General features: G+C 37.1%; 2 protein-coding genes across 12 annotated transcripts in view; one reads left to right on the top strand and one right to left on the bottom strand.

The window, feature by feature from the left end:
- NRXN1 (neurexin 1) overlaps positions 1-16,028 on the bottom strand; it is a 1,007,877-nt gene that overhangs the window by 717,904 nt on the left and 273,945 nt on the right. The window lies entirely within an intron of this gene.
- On the top strand, positions 3,153-3,347 carry LOC132213379 (translation machinery-associated protein 7-like). The gene has a single exon (XM_059659881.1). The coding sequence runs from the start codon at positions 3,153-3,155 to the stop codon at positions 3,345-3,347; it is 195 nt and encodes a 64-aa protein (XP_059515864.1).

Genomic DNA, 16,028 nt, shown 5'->3' with positions numbered 1-16,028 from the left:
CAGAGATATGCACGAGCTACTACTTTCATCCATCAGGCTACTCCTATTACGAGACTTAACAAAATTCATCACTGAGAACAAAGATTCACAAGCGTATGTGGATGAAACCAAAGCACTGGTCGGATCTAGGAAGGCAGGGAGAGTTAAGGCAGAGGCATAGAAATTGCTCTTCCCCTCTCTCGTCAATCCATGTCTATGATCTTTAAGATAACTTGTTATGTAAAATTATTTATTTATCTAAGATGCATCTACACTGAATTTATCTGAAAAATAAAAAAGTCAATATTAAGAAAAAAACTATAAATGGAAGATTATAAGAGAGGGTTTCACGTGCCAGCAAAAGTTAATGGCGTGCCATATTTGGCATGAGTGCCAGGGGTTGCCCACCCCTGCTATAGAGCCAGGATTTGAACCCAGAGACCCTAATTCCAAACCTGCAGTTTTAACTACAAGGCTAAACAATGCTGGGCTACTGCAAAGAAGCTGCTCTATGTGATCTTCTGAGGGAAAGTGACATGGCAATTCCGAACGCTATGGAAAATAATGAATAAATGCTTCCCAGTAGTCCTCAATGATTTGTCCCACTTGTCTTTAGGCCTCTCTTTGATCTATCAGCACTTCTCACCCTCTCATCAGCATAAAGACCAGCATCCCTCTGGGACCAAAATTCACACCTTGCTCTGCATTCTCCCTGACAACTCTATTCATCAGCCCCTGGGTCTGCTTCAGACTCAAAATTCTCATAAGGCCTGGTTTGGAAAGCAAGCCTCAAAATTTCTGTTCTTGTCTGAGCCTGTCAATCCCTCACATTCACACAATACCTCCTTTCACAGGACAGAGATGCCCAAGTTCATTATCCACAGGCTGCTGCCTAGTGAGATTTCACCCCGTCTTTACCTTCTCAACTAAAGCCGTTCTTCCCTTTACCTTTGTCATCTTGCAACCACTCTGTGAGACAGATGAGACACACCGCATGTTCTATTTCCATAACATTTCCATATTATCAATAGAAACGCAGGCTGGGATCCCAAGAATGACACTGAAGAAAAGTTTGTTCACATTTTATAACATAACTCTCCAAAAAGATGATCTTGCCAGGGTTCTCTTGAACTGAGCTCCTTTTTCTCAACTGAGAGAAGGGGTTTTTATGTATCACTTTTGGAAGATTCTATGTTCTGCTCTTTTAAAAAATTCTCCTATTGTCAGTCTGACTGGCACTATGAAGTGACATCAATATTGTCAGATTCAACCAAGAGTCATTAGAGCCACAATAAAATATGATGTCTATAGAAACTATTTATTACAGTACAAAAATAATCAAACATAACTTTAATAAGATTTCTCAGACCGTGTGCCTTTGCCTAAAAGAAGCTATTTTTAATGTGTCTAGACAGTGGGAAGATCAGAGCTGTGCCCCACCTCCTCTCATCTTCCTATTGACCAGTGTAGCATTGAAAGAGAACCAAAGGAGACTTTCTGCATCTCTCAGATGCTATGCAATTTATTGGGGTGTACTGTGTATGATTATAACTTGGTTTTGGTTTTTCTTCTACTTTTCCTTAAAAATGTCCCTTATCTCTCTTACCGTGACTTCCTTCACTGCAAAACCTCCAGAGTCCTCCTTGACTGAAACTCAAATTACTCATGATAGCCTCCATGAGTCCTCTGATCCTGATTTCTCCACCCTTGTTCCTCAATCTTTTCTATCGCCACAACAATAGTTCATTTTAATTTTTGACAAAAAGCAATGAAATGAAATTGTGGTTATTCCTTTCACAGAATACATATTTTCCTTCCAACATAAGAATGAGCATACATCAACTCAAATAAAAATGACAAGAAATTGAAATGAAACACAGGGAAGAATGAATAAGAATAGGGGAAGCTTTTTAAAATAGTCAGAATTACTGAATTTGCTACAAAAATTGAATAGGACATGCCCAAGTAAAAAACAAGTGGTATTCTGATCATTCTTTTATAGGTTAGTTGCTTAGAGTTTTAAAAATATTTATATAAACTATCAAATTCAGGGAAATAGTCCCGGCAAATGGAGATTCTAAAATCACAGTCAGAGCAGCTCTTCTCAAGGAGATGGAGAAATAGAGCGATCATGGAGCCACACAAGAACTTTGTTCCTTTAACATGACTTTTGTCTTCATTCAAGCCAACTTTGTCCAGTCTAATAGCACTATGACTCACTTTCAACTAAATCCTTTCAACTAAATCCTTTCACCGCCCTTGCACAAACTGTACATCCACTTCCTTAATCATTAAGTCCTTAGGAAATTAGGTTTTGGTTAGCATCAGTTGTCTTAAGAATAAGGTTTTAGGTCTATTGACCATGGAAATAGAATTTCAGTCAAACTAAATGCTGAAGATAGCATCGTGACCTCAGTTATGTTTAACCCCAGACTCATGAAGCAGAATGATTATACCAACCACATCCTCATGAAACCAGACAGGACCATGCCATGGCTGGCATCAGGACCTGGAGCAACGATCAACTACCCCTTACCCTAGGCCCTACCAATCAGCGGAGGCCCTACCAACTCCCATAACCACCAGGTCTAATGATTTTTCCCCTATATGATCTATCCCCTAGGAGCCTTCGGAGAGCCAGGTCATAGAGCATTAGCTTATCTGTATCTCTGGGCTTGGTGCCAGTTCCTTAAAAGAACTTTTACTTTCTTTGCTGCAAACTCCTGCGTGCACCTGATTGAGCTTTGATACACAAAGACAAATGAACCCCTTTAGTCCAGTAACAATAGGGGAGGGGTTGAGCTACCTAATTGGATCTTGACAAGGCCAAAATCACCAATGGCCTAGAGAAGTGGGCAGTGGCTCACAAAGTGCAGTTAAGGAATAACAGGGGTCATTTGCATCAGCATCACCATAGTTATCTGTTAGGGGCACATTCCCAAAACCCACCTTCGACCTACTGTGTCAGAATTTCTGGGAGTGGAACCCAGAAATCTGCATGGCACAGAACCCCCGGGACTCTGCAACTGAATTAGAGACACTTTTCATAGCTATCGATGTATAGATAATCAATACAGAACCTTATGAAAACTAAAATAAAAGGTGCAAACCAAGGTCCTTTACTTCTTGTGCATTAAGAATTCTTCTGTCCAGGGGAAGGGGTCACAGGCACCATGTCCGGCTACGAAAGTGGCAAAAGGAAGCTGCTGAAGCAGCCCAAGAAGCAGGCCAAGGAGGTGGATGAAGACGATAAGGGGTTCAAGCAGAAGCAAAAAAGAGGAACAGAAGAAACTCGAGGAGTAAAGTGGAGGCCACAGGGAAGGGCTCCCTTGGCCATGGGTGGAATTAAGAAATCTGGTAAAAAGTGAGCTGTTCCCTGTGCCTGGGGCAACGGTGATCCTTAATTCCATTCCTGTTTTAATACCTGGATTCCCTGCCATAACATCTCTTGCCACCTACAGCAAGAATGAAGTGTTTCCTTCGAGTCTGTTGTACACTTAGGAGTAAAATTTTGTAAAATGATAATAATAATGATGATGATAATCATGCACTGGCACATCTCTTTAATTCATCTCACTCTGCCATTTCAACCTTAGCTGTGAGGTCAAAATAAACCCAGCCCAGAATCCTGCCAAAGTGTGTTCTTCTGTTCTTTCACAAATTCTACACTGTCTGGAATTAAACCAATCCCTTGATTGTGCCTTGTTTTCATTTGGCAGATGACCTGATGGGCCAAGATTTTTATATCTGGTGTCTGTGCTGTTACTGCCAGAGAAAAGGCTAATTTGAGTCTCAGCAGAAATTTCTGCCTCTATCCGGATCCTAAAGTTAGGCATGACCTTTAAGTAGTTCACATTCTCAGATAACTATCTCAGTATCATGCATATATGTATGTGACCAATGGGTTTATATACCGCCTTTCAGGCTAGATATACAACCACATGTACTTCCTCAAATCTCTAATAAAGTAGAAAAGTGAATATTTAAAAGTATAATATTTCTTATATTCCTGCATATAGACATGAAAATTATGCCATGATTTTCTTCCTAGAATGAAGAGAGAAAAATAAGGAAAGTGAAAAGAAAACACTCAAGGGAACCAAAGGAGAGAAAAGACATTTTTGGGAATGTACTGGGCCCAACTCAGTGTTCTCAGCCAACAGTTGAGCATCATAATTACTATTAGAACAGGAAAACTACGGGCAAGGCCTGAGGTCGGTGATCAGCTGCTCAGAGGAGCAGTAGTGATCCCTTACCAGAGTTTCAGTAGTAAAGAAGGTAAGCAATACCATCTGAACTTTCAGAGAGCCTAGAATATGTAAATCACATCTTTTTTTTAAAATTTTATCCTTGCTTAGAATTGCAGATATATATGTACTTATAAGATTACCATAGGAATATTTTAAGGAAAGCTGTTTAGTCAGAAATCCTCCCAGATTTAAAGTAAAATACAGTAAAACTTGCATGACTTGAATTTTCTTTTAAATCTGCCTCTCAAGAAATTATAGAAAAAGGAATCAAGTAAGGATTATCTATGTTGGTGAAACACATATTTTAGTAAACCTTTGTTCTTTGCCTCTATCTACTGCTTCCATGTACAGAACACTCTTATGTCCAATTATTTTTTAAAATATATTTTTATTGATTTCAGAGGGATAGGGAGAGAGCAACAGAAACATCATTGATTAATGCTGAGAGAGAATCATTGATTGGCTCCCTCATGCACACTCCCTACTGGGGATCAAGTCAGTAAACCCAGGCATGTGCCCTGACCTGGAATCGAACTGGCCTGGTTCATAGGTCGACACTTAACCACTGAGCCATGCTGGCTGGGCAACTTATGTCCACTTCTTATACCTGCAGGATCCATTGCTCTTCTGACCCAGGATATTCCCAAATTAAACTAAAAATCAGAAGCACTGAACTAAGAACAATAAAAGAAAGCTTGATCTCAGTAAATGTTCTTCTAGTACACAGGATTCTGTTTTCTGATTTACAACCAAATATTTATATGCTATTACATCAAGTAGCACAGATTCCAGTGGCTCTAGTGCCCTCAAAACCAGATTCAAGTTTGTTATTCTTAACTAAAAATACAGTGATCTACTCCAACTTTAGAATTATTCATATAACTGCCCTGTCATTCACTGAGTGAAATACTGAATGAGGGGAAAGCCTTTTTAATTATACTATAAATAAACATTTAACATTTCAGAGGTTTAAATGATGCAATAGGGAAACATTTGTGTAGACCAAAACCTGATTTTACTGATGACTGGACCAGCACTTTGTAAGGTGTGGTACACTTACAGAAAAATCAAATTTAATTGGATAAATTAACTGATGAAAACAACCCAAAATAAGAGAAGTAAAAATTAGAAAGTAATTTATTTTTATTGCCCACATCATAGACTGAGCCAACATTTTTCTCAACTTATATAATTTATGTTTCTTTTATATTATGACAAATGAAAGAAAACAACAATAACAAAATATACCACAAAAAAGCCAACTTTCCTAACAATTACTTATTTGGGATGAAAAACGAGCATTAAGCGAATAATGGCCAATCGTGATAAATGACTGTTACTTATCTCTGTAGACTATTCTTTTCTCTGTAATGTTTCATTTCTTTAGACAGATAATACAATTGCACTTAATGAAAAAGTAAATATAGTCATGACTTATTTTTATCAGACTACCAGAATCAGCTGTTGGATAAAGACACCAACATGTAATGAGAATTGGCATGATCTTCCAGCGTTGCTAATCTTTAGAGAGGATTAACGCTCTATAATACAGTTTTGATAATGATCAACCATTGAAAATGAGATTAAAGAAAACCAATTTTCTGCAGGTTTAGTCAATGGTTTATTAGGATATTTCTAAAAATAAAATTAGATTGAACACACAAAGATGCTGTTTTCATTCTTATTTTAGAGTAATGTATATTTTTAAAATGCTTTAACTACCTAAGAGTTCTAATTTTTTTTAATATAAAAGTTTGCATGTATGTGTGAGTGGGGTATAGGTCTGAAATGTTCATGATCACAGATTTTAATTTGCCTTAACTATTAAAAGTTATTCTTAAATTAACTGAAGCTAGAATTATAAATTAGGGGTGATTTTGCCCCCCCTCCCCCACATGTGGCAATGTCTAGAGACATTTTTAGTTGTCACAACTAAGTGTGTGTGTGGTGGGGGAGAGGGTGCTGGTATATAGTGAGTAGAGGCACAGAATGCAGCTAAATGTCCTACAATATACAGAATAGGCACTCATGGCAGTGAGTTATCTATACCAAAACGTCTACAATACCAAACTGCAGAAACCTTGCCCTAAACCTTGATCGTTGACCCTAATCTCTAGTAAATTCTTAGTTCGAAAAAAAGCACTTTTCAGTGGAACATAAGGTGCTGCTTCCAGGCAGACCCTGTCTTCCTCAGTACTGCATTGATCCTAGTCAATGTGGATCCAGAATAAAACCAGGGCAAGTCACCATTCCAAGATAAAGTGACTAAGATTGAGGAGGAAACTGGTCTTGCAGAACTTATTATCTAAATGCAGAGGCCATGGAACTGTGAACAATGCACTGCCCTGCGGGGGGGGGGGGGGGGTTGTTATGACGGACCATTGGATGTGGCCTGACACCTGGGGGCCTTCCTGCAGGGCCACGAAGGGGGCAGGGGTATATCTGCAAGACAAAGACCCCAGTGGGAGATATATAGACGGCTCTCTGCATGTTTCTTCACTCTGACTTGGAAATTATTCCCGGAGTCCACCAGTGTTAATAAACGGGTCCCTCCCTTTCTCTAGGAAGCGTGCTTGGTATTTCTTTGGTCTTCTGTAAGAAGATAAAACTTCAATAGCCCTAAGTGTTTTACCTGCTTTTTTCTTTATCTTGACAATAAACACCCTACTTATGCTTTCTTTCTTTTTCCCTAGGTGTGAAGACAGAATTCGAATGAACCATCAAATATCATCATAAGGAAGTGAGAACAAGTACCTGGCTCAAAGGCCCACTGCCAGCTCACCAAAGGTCCTCAACCCACTCTGGCAGTCTCTATAAAATAAACGAGCTGTAGAGAAATGCTTTCTCTAACAGTGTACCTAAAACTTAAAACATTTTCAACAGAAAACACATACACACACATACACATACCAACAAAACTCCTTCTCTCTCTTCTGTTGGCAAAAAAGACAGAGCAGACACATTTCAAGGTATACAGGAAATATATTTCACAACTAAATTATTTCAAGCACATAAATCCAGGGAAAGGAAGGAAGGAAGGAAGGAAGGAAGGAAGGAAGGAAGGAAGGAAGGAAGGAAGGAAGAAAGAAAGAAAGACAGACAGACACAGGACTCCAACATGTCCAATGTCAACAAATGGTAACCAGTTGAAAAACCAGCCTTTAGATATGTATCAAGACCAACTCTTTGGCTACAACATACCTATGTACAAACAGTCTTTTAAAAAAATCCACTTCAAGGTGAAGGATGTGCTGGAAGATATTCTACTTCAAATTTTTCTGCGTGGCCTTTGGAGTGAAGTGGCATTAGCCTATCCATATTGAATGTAAAAGCTTAAATAAAAAGGCAGAATTTTGAACTCTTAAGAGATAATACCCCTTTCTTTTATTGTCAATCTTAAATACAAATTCACAAGGAGAAAGATGCCAAGACACATTTGCCTGCTAGATACGTTTGTGAAATATTTAGGGAAAACTTCACCAAACCAATACTCTAACTCTAACATATTTCAAAAATATATATTTTATAAGCCACTTTATGGCTAAGAAAGATGGACACAAAATAGCAAAAAATAAATAAATTTTAAAATGTAATAAAATCAACCAAGCATATAGGAAAAAGGAAAAATAAGAACAATGAGATGGAAACAGGAGTGAAGAGCACATGACATATATCCTAAGGACTTCAGAGATGGCTTATATATTTGATTCTTGCTCATTTAAAAATACTTTTTAAAGTTAGCTGAAGCCGAGAGAGGGAGATGGATAGGGGCAAGGAGAGCAGAAAGAGGAAGAAAAGGGAGGAGAAGGGTGGGAGAGAGAATAGGTTGTTTTCTTGAGGGATTCTCAAAGGACATTTGATTCCATTAGACTACCTTCCACACATAGAATCTCTCCTTGTACCACAAACACCTCTACAAGTCACTGAAAAATTTGCAAGCACTAGCTTAGATCCCAATAAATGACAATTAACTATGAGCTCAGTATATCCAATGTCCATCTGAGAAATTGCAGTAAAACTCATTTTGGTAAAACTCTTGCCTCTATCTTTTCATTGCCTTGTTTTTTTAAAAAAACACATTAATTTTGTTATAGCTCAGTAATTTCCTTTGCCTTTTCTATGCCAACTCCCCTCTATTAGTGCCTATACCCAGATAACTCACAAATACTTAATCCAAGCACAGATCTCTTTTCTCAGGTCAAACTGCCTATTTGGCATCTTCTCTTTGTTATTCATGATACCACTCTCTGTTTCATCCTATAATATATACATCAGATGTAGGCCAACGTTCCATCTTCACTGTCTCCATCCAGGTCCAAGGCATTATAATAGGAACTATTACAATGTCTTCCTAATGGGTCCTCACACATTCATTGCAAACACCCCTAATCTGTGAAAGCAAATCTGATCATATTAGCTCATCACAAAACCTTTGTTATTTTAGAATAAAAGTAAAACTCTTTAATATAACCTTGAAGCACTGGATTGGCTTGTTCCAGAAATAAAATCCAGTCTGATTTCAAACCACGGTCCCCCTGCTCCCTATATTCCAGCGATGATAACCTTTCACTTGCATTCTCCCTTCTCCATCCTACCACAGGTCCTTTGAACAACTGATTTTCTCCACATGGAACTACTTTTCTCTCTTCCCCTGCTTGACTCCCATTCATCCTTCCAATTCCATCAGAAACACCATTTCTTTGGAAATACTTTCTCAGGGCCTCTGACTAGGCCAAATCGGTGCAGGAGAGATTCCCACAGCTCTGTTTCTCTCCGAACTGGCTGCCAATCATAGATTTATTTGTGAAACTACCTAGTGTCTTTATTCCTTAAGAATCTTGGAGGACAGGAACCATGTCTGCTTTTGCTCATTGCTACACCCTCAGGCCTTACAGCGGTGCATGGTCAATATTTGTCAAATACATAAATGGGCCTTGCAATAATATCTTAAATTAAAAATAATAACAATTAACTAGTTGAGATGCTGGTCCTAATTTCTGACACATAATTCTGACAATGGGATAAAAGGCCAGTGCTTGAAAATTATTAAAAGAAGGACATAATGGCTTGAGACCAACAACAAACTCTCACTTATGGAACTCTAACTGCACCATTCAGACACATTATTTTATTTGACTATCCCCATTGCTCTCTGAGACATATGATATTATTCCCATTTTAAATATGAGAAAACTGAACTTAAAAAGCTTAAAAGGGGGTTGCAAAACACAAACATTAGAGCTGGAATTTGAGGCAAGGTTGTAGTAATTCTGAAGTTAATGATCTTAACTTTTATGCTTATGTAATATTAGTAACTTTTGAATTCAGGAGACTCTTTGTGGGAGGAGGGCATGACTGACTTTCAAATGTGAATAATTCTCAACCACTTAATAATTTTGGAGGATAACTTTCTATATAGAAGAGCCTTGTTCTATCCTCCATGCAAATAAATATACAAGGGTGATATTTTGCAATTTTTCAGTCACACTATTGCCTATAAGATGAGGTTATTCAAGGAAGGTTCAGTTACTCAGATGGCCAAAGAGTTCATTATAAAGAAGCTTACTGATTGTACCCAAATACATTACAATAAGGATCCCATGGGGAAGTTAGTCTTTCTCTTAAAAATCTTTATTTTTTAAAAAATTTGCTTTTAAACCAAGGGTGCTAGAATTTTGTAAGAAAACACTAGAGTATCAACATATCCGAGTTGCAAAGGCTTATCCAGGAAGATGTATGGAAAGCACATTTCTACAAACATGTAAATTCTAAAGAGAATGACTACAAATAGGTATTATAAATTGCTTAGAAAATGTGCCTGCTGCAAAATATGTAATTACAGAATTACTTTTTAGACTAAATCCTATTTTTGAGGGCGACTTCTGGTTTACAATGGCATAAATGAAAAAAAACTCAAGATAGAGTTGCATTTGGCTTTCAGAGTACCAACCACAGAGTATGAGCTTTCTAAGAATCGAGTTTTAGATCATGTTCACTTTTTAAAAAAATTAATAACTCTTGCTGAATTCAGTGAAATTACTTGTTTTAGGAAAAACCCATTGGGGCTGATTTTTTTTAAAAATTCAATATTGCTGATGCACTTGGTAAATTTTCACATAAATGGCATCACATTACTAAACTGCATTAATATTCCACTGACTCTGACCTGTTTGCCAATGACCTCCCTAGGTTGATGGAAGTAGGAATTGTGTGTATCCCAAATGATAAAAGCAATTCTCTGGATCAAATGCCTGCTCTCTGCCTGCCTTTAAACAATACATAGCCATCCAGTGTCTAACTTATTCAGAACTAACAGAATGTCACACAAAAGCTCCACTTTTTTTGTACTATAAAGGTATGGAAACTAGCCCGAGTGGCTCCAGTTGCCTAGAGTGTTGTCCTGTACATCTGTACAAAGAAAGGTGGCAGGTTGGATTCCCATTCAGGGTACATACCTGGATGGTAGGTATGATTCCCATTCAGGGCGCATACCATTGACAACTGATCAATGTTTCTCTCTCACATTGATGTTTCTCTCTCTCTCTCTCTCTCTCTCTCTCTCTCTCTCTCTCTCTCTCTCTCTCTCTCTCTCTCTTTCTCTCTCTCTTTCTCTCTATATCTTTCCCTCCCTCCCTCCCTAAAATCTATGAAAAACATATCTGTGGGTGAGGATTAAAAAAATAAGGTATGGAAATTGCAGTTATTTCTGAGCAAAATATTGCAATACTCTCAGCCATTAGAGAGTTCACACAGAGCATATGAGTTCTTTTGTGGAAACCAGCAGATACTGGCAGGGAAATCTCACACAATTTTAAAAAAATTATTGGCAATCCAATAAAGGCTTTAAATTTGAGGCAGGGAAATTGCCTCAATAATCATGCATCAAACATAATTCAAGGAAAGCCCAATGACTCTCAGATATATTAAGAACTAAGGAACACGTTTACACCTTCCAAGAATAACAAAATATAATTGAAACATTAAAAAAAATTCTCACAATTGTGAAGGTAAAGGGAGAGCAGAACCCCAGAGGTTAGTGGGCGGCATCCTGACTGCATAGTTGGTATCAGATAAGAGCTCTGGAGGGACAGATAGAACTGTCACCAGGTCTGTCTTGGATACGTCACTAAATGTCTCCGAGCCTCACCATCTTCACCTTTGGTATATGGCTCTCTAACACCAGATTTAAAATACCAGGATTTCTAAATTGTCTGTAGGACTATTACCTGCAACCTAAGCTAGAACTAGACTCTAAGTTTCTGAGTTCTAATTTGCTACATTGACATTTTCTGTAACATTGTATTGTTGTAAATCTACACATGGCAAAAATCTTTTAAAATTCTTATTATTGTGGATTTTTTGGTATCATAGTAAAAATAGACCAAGGGCATTGGATTTATTGAATATGGGTATTAAGGAGACATTCTATAATTAAAAGAGCATATTAATATTGTTTTTTATATTTTTTTTTATTTATTTCAGAGAGGAAAGGAGAGGGAGAGAGAGAGAGAAACATCAATGATGAGAATCACTGATTGGATGCTTCCTGCACGCCCCACACTGGGGATCGAGCCCACAACCTGGGCATGTGTCCTGACCAGGAATTGAACTTTGACCTCCTGGTTCATAGGTGGAGGCTCAACCACTGAGCCATGCCAGTTGGGCTAATATTGTTTTTAAGAGATCCTCAGTATGCAGTGGGACTGAACACACAGTATACTAGTCACAAAGTAAAACACAGCTTTACTGCCTCCAAATACTTCCTCTGCATCCCACCTGCTTAAAAATCTTTGATTGAGCCATATGAAATTTCTGATATTAATCTTCTTTTTCCTGAACAAACTAGCAATTTTACAAGGTTGTAACCTGCACAATTGCTACTTATGCCTGTCTATATGTACATATGTATACCTACATGTGTGTATAAGTCTAATTAAAATGTTAGGTAAATTCAATAATCAATATGGTTACCTGCATTATCAGAAGCCTTATTAAATGAAGTTCTCTTTTATGGGCTACTCAGTCAATTTCATTGGTCTTTCCCTATTACGTAATAGCAAAGTTTTAATCAACACTTAGTTATATGAGCATTTTTATAAATGCTCACAACAGGAGGGGATTTTAACATTGCCTTCATTATTTAATAGTGAGATATCAAAAGTTAAATAAGTTTCTTGCCCACTAGGGCATGATTTGAAGATGGGCTTCTCAGGTTTAAAAACGTGTATGTACACAGAGAAATATGTGAAGTGATTCAGACATGTACCTTTTATTGTCACTGACACATGGTAGAATTTGGTTACATTTATTGTCACTTCAAATCCTGAAAAATTATCCATGATTTAAAAATCAGCTGACAGTGCAAACATAGCTATCAGTATATGTTGATTTCTCTAAGTCCCTTAGCCTTTACCATATCACTTTTTACCCATACATACAATGCATGATGCTTTGTATATTTCTCAGGCAAAGTTTGGGGGGTTTGAATGTTTGTATTTACCTCTAAGTATCATGTAAACCTGTGCCATCTATCCCCCCACCATACTTTTATTAGGCATTCAGTGACAACGAGTTCCTAAGGAGATTTGACCTTCATGACCTTTGCTCAATCCCCAGGGCATGAATCTTGATTAGTTAAGATATTCCTGACAATTCCCTTCTAATCATATTAGGCTGTGATTGGTTTAGCAAAGGGTCAATGAGGCTGGAGGGAAACTGGTAGAGAACTTGTGGGAAAGGCGTGTGGCGCGCACACACACACACACACACATGCACACACACACGCACACACATAGAGCCCTAGTCAATATAAGGATATGGTTATACACATATAAGATACATAAAATTACTGCACCCATCTTATGATCACAACTGGACATACCTACGGACAAAAGCAAATATGCTGAAAATGGCAGAGTGAAGATGGGCAGATTCAAAAGAATCTGGAGTGTCAAATGATCTGATCTCTGCATTTTGGTCACATGACACAATAAACTTGCATATTTTATTCCTTGAAGAGGAAAATACCCTGACACAGATAAAAATGAACCCTTAACATTTTCTGTCAATCTTACTTTTCAAGACTCTAGTAAAGAATAGTACATATGTTGTAGATTGTAAAGTAAGCATTCAGGACATTATGACTGAGTTGATGAATGAGAATAAAATTTACTTTTTTTAAGGTCATCTCAATATGATGAAGCTAAGCTTTTACTAACTCAGTGTAACTGATTACTGACACTTCCAACAAAATTGAGTATGTGCATAGTATCAATTTAATGAGAATGACAGATATGTCTGCGTTTGTGTGAATGTGTGTGTCTATATTCATATAAAGTAGTCAACAAGCAGGTTAATGCTGAATTTTTTAATGAATTCTTTCCTAGCATTTCTTTCTGAAAAGAATGAAAGTAGCTTATAAATTTCCCCACTTTTCATACATGTTCCAGTATTTAGAAGAGTGAGTGAGAAAAGGGAAGTGAAAAGATGGACTAGAAGTTCATTTTAGAATAAGAAATTGATTAGTAAGAACAGTGATTTTAAGCAATTCCCTTTTGGAGAAACTGTCACAGTCAATAATGTCCCACAGCTTGGTTCATGAACCTTATTTTTAGTTGAAGTAGTAACACAGGAAACAATTAGACATCATCACCAACCTTTTCATGCATTAATGCCAGTCCAAATTAACTCCTACCACTAAACATACTCCTTCTCTCTGTCAAAATCTGTGAAGGGTATGATTTAATGCATTTAGAGCATAATTGTGCCTCCCTGGCTGTATAAAACTGACACATAAAAATCATTATTAATTAAAAAAAATCAAAACTGCCCTCATTATCTTATTTAGCTGTCTCTCCAAATGGGGTTACCGTTTATGAAAGGCACACAACAGAGTCTGGACGTACCCAATGTCCATTTCCAAATAATTCTAAATGTTTCTTACCTGGTTGGGTCTAAGTACCTGATTTTCTAAGAACAGTTATTTATAATGCAACCTCAAAAAAGGAGCTGATGTCTAACTGTAAGTTTCATCTTGACTATTTAAGATGCGGCCATATTTAAAATTGTTCTGATCACATATCTGTAATCTCTAGGTTCTCTCACCCTAGGCCAACCCATCCCCAATATTTCTAATATAAAAAAAGTAAAATGTCTTGCAGAAGTTTGGAATCATTGTGCCCTAAAGGAAGCATAAAATGTATTTGACATCTCTATTTTATCTTAAAAACTCATATATCTTTATTTAATTATGCTCTTACACAGTTATTTTAGTGTAAAAGTAATGAAACATGATGTTCACCTGGTGTTTCTGCAGGGTGTGCCTCAAGTTCGTAAAGTCCCATACCTCTTTTTCTTTTCCATTATTTCTCCATGTTCGTCATGCTAGATATCTTTCCACGGGGTGCTCTCAATGAAGAAAATGGTAACAAGCCCAGAAAATGTAATCATCATTAAAGTTATAAGTCTGGCACCCTAACCCCTAATCATGTCAAACACATTGACCACAAGGAAGAGAAAACACAGGGTTGGAGTCTGTCTGCTCTGTCCTTTCATGGGCCTGGCCCTGGTCCCTGTTATGCATTGAGACATGGGACTCTAAGTGATGTGATATTTTCATCAACTTAAAAATCATTCAAATGATTCTAGTTTTAACAAGCTGGTGTTCACATGCAAATGGATGTCACACCACTAAAAACAAAAAGCAAAAAAGAAAGATATATAAGTGGTTTATAAATATTGACCAAACATCTTAAAGTGTAGGTAATTTTATCACTTATTTGGTCTTTTTAAATAATTTATACTCAAGGTATAGAAAAATTAAGTACAGTTTAAATATTTCCAAAGTAATACTGATATTTTCATTTAGGAAGGGACAGAAAATACAATTAGAACATTCAAGTATTCTTGAAAATGGTATGTTTTGTCTACTATGTCAGAACTTGTTTTTACATTTGAATTAGTGAAATCATTTGCTACTTTAACTGAGTTAAAATGGGTCTCTACTACATGCTTTTGCTGCTATCAGTTTACCCAATGTAAATATAAATGCCCTGGTTTCCTTCTAGGAATTAGTGAGCTATGTACTTGAAATCACTAAAATTTTAAAAATGCATACTCTATTAACAGAATTAATAAAGAGTTGCTAATGGAGGAAGGCAAATTAAATCTAGGGGATTGGTCAGCACTCTTTGTCAGAAAATATTTCAAATAAGACAATGTTTTGGTTGAGTAGTTAATGTTAGCTGAGAAAGGGTGAAGGGGACTTGGGGGAATGAATGTGTGAAGGAGGGAAATATTTAATGAGCATTAAATACATAGTACATTTAATGCCAAGCACTTTCCATATCAATTAATTTTTCCAGAAGCCCAGTGAGAAAGGCAATTTTCAGATGAAAATATATAACTTGAATATCAGTTAAATTAAAAAATGACAAAGACATTTTAAAAAATTGAACCACAGACACTGGGGTGGTGGGGCTTGCTCGGGGTGGGAATGGCTTGGGGAGGGGGGGAGTCAATTGCGGGAAAAGGAGACATATGCAAAACTTTAGACAATATAAATAAATAAATAAATAAACAAACAAACAAATAAATAAATTGAACCATGTCCAACTATAAGACACATGGTCTTCAGAAAGCTCACTGTAATTCTTTCTTTTGCATTGCTTCCTTTTGATAAGATAACCCTAAAATTCTTTTTGGTGTTTAATGCCAATATACCTTGGACAAGGGTGAAAAATAATTACTTTATACTGAATTTTACTCAACAGCAAAGACATTTATAGCAAATTTCCAGGG

The sequence above is a fragment of the Myotis daubentonii genome, chromosome 12 (assembly GCF_963259705.1).
Source record: "Myotis daubentonii chromosome 12, mMyoDau2.1, whole genome shotgun sequence".
Taxonomy (NCBI): domain Eukaryota; kingdom Metazoa; phylum Chordata; class Mammalia; order Chiroptera; family Vespertilionidae; genus Myotis; species Myotis daubentonii.
Note: the sequence above shows the minus strand (reverse complement) of the source record. Positions and strands in the feature narration are given on the sequence as shown.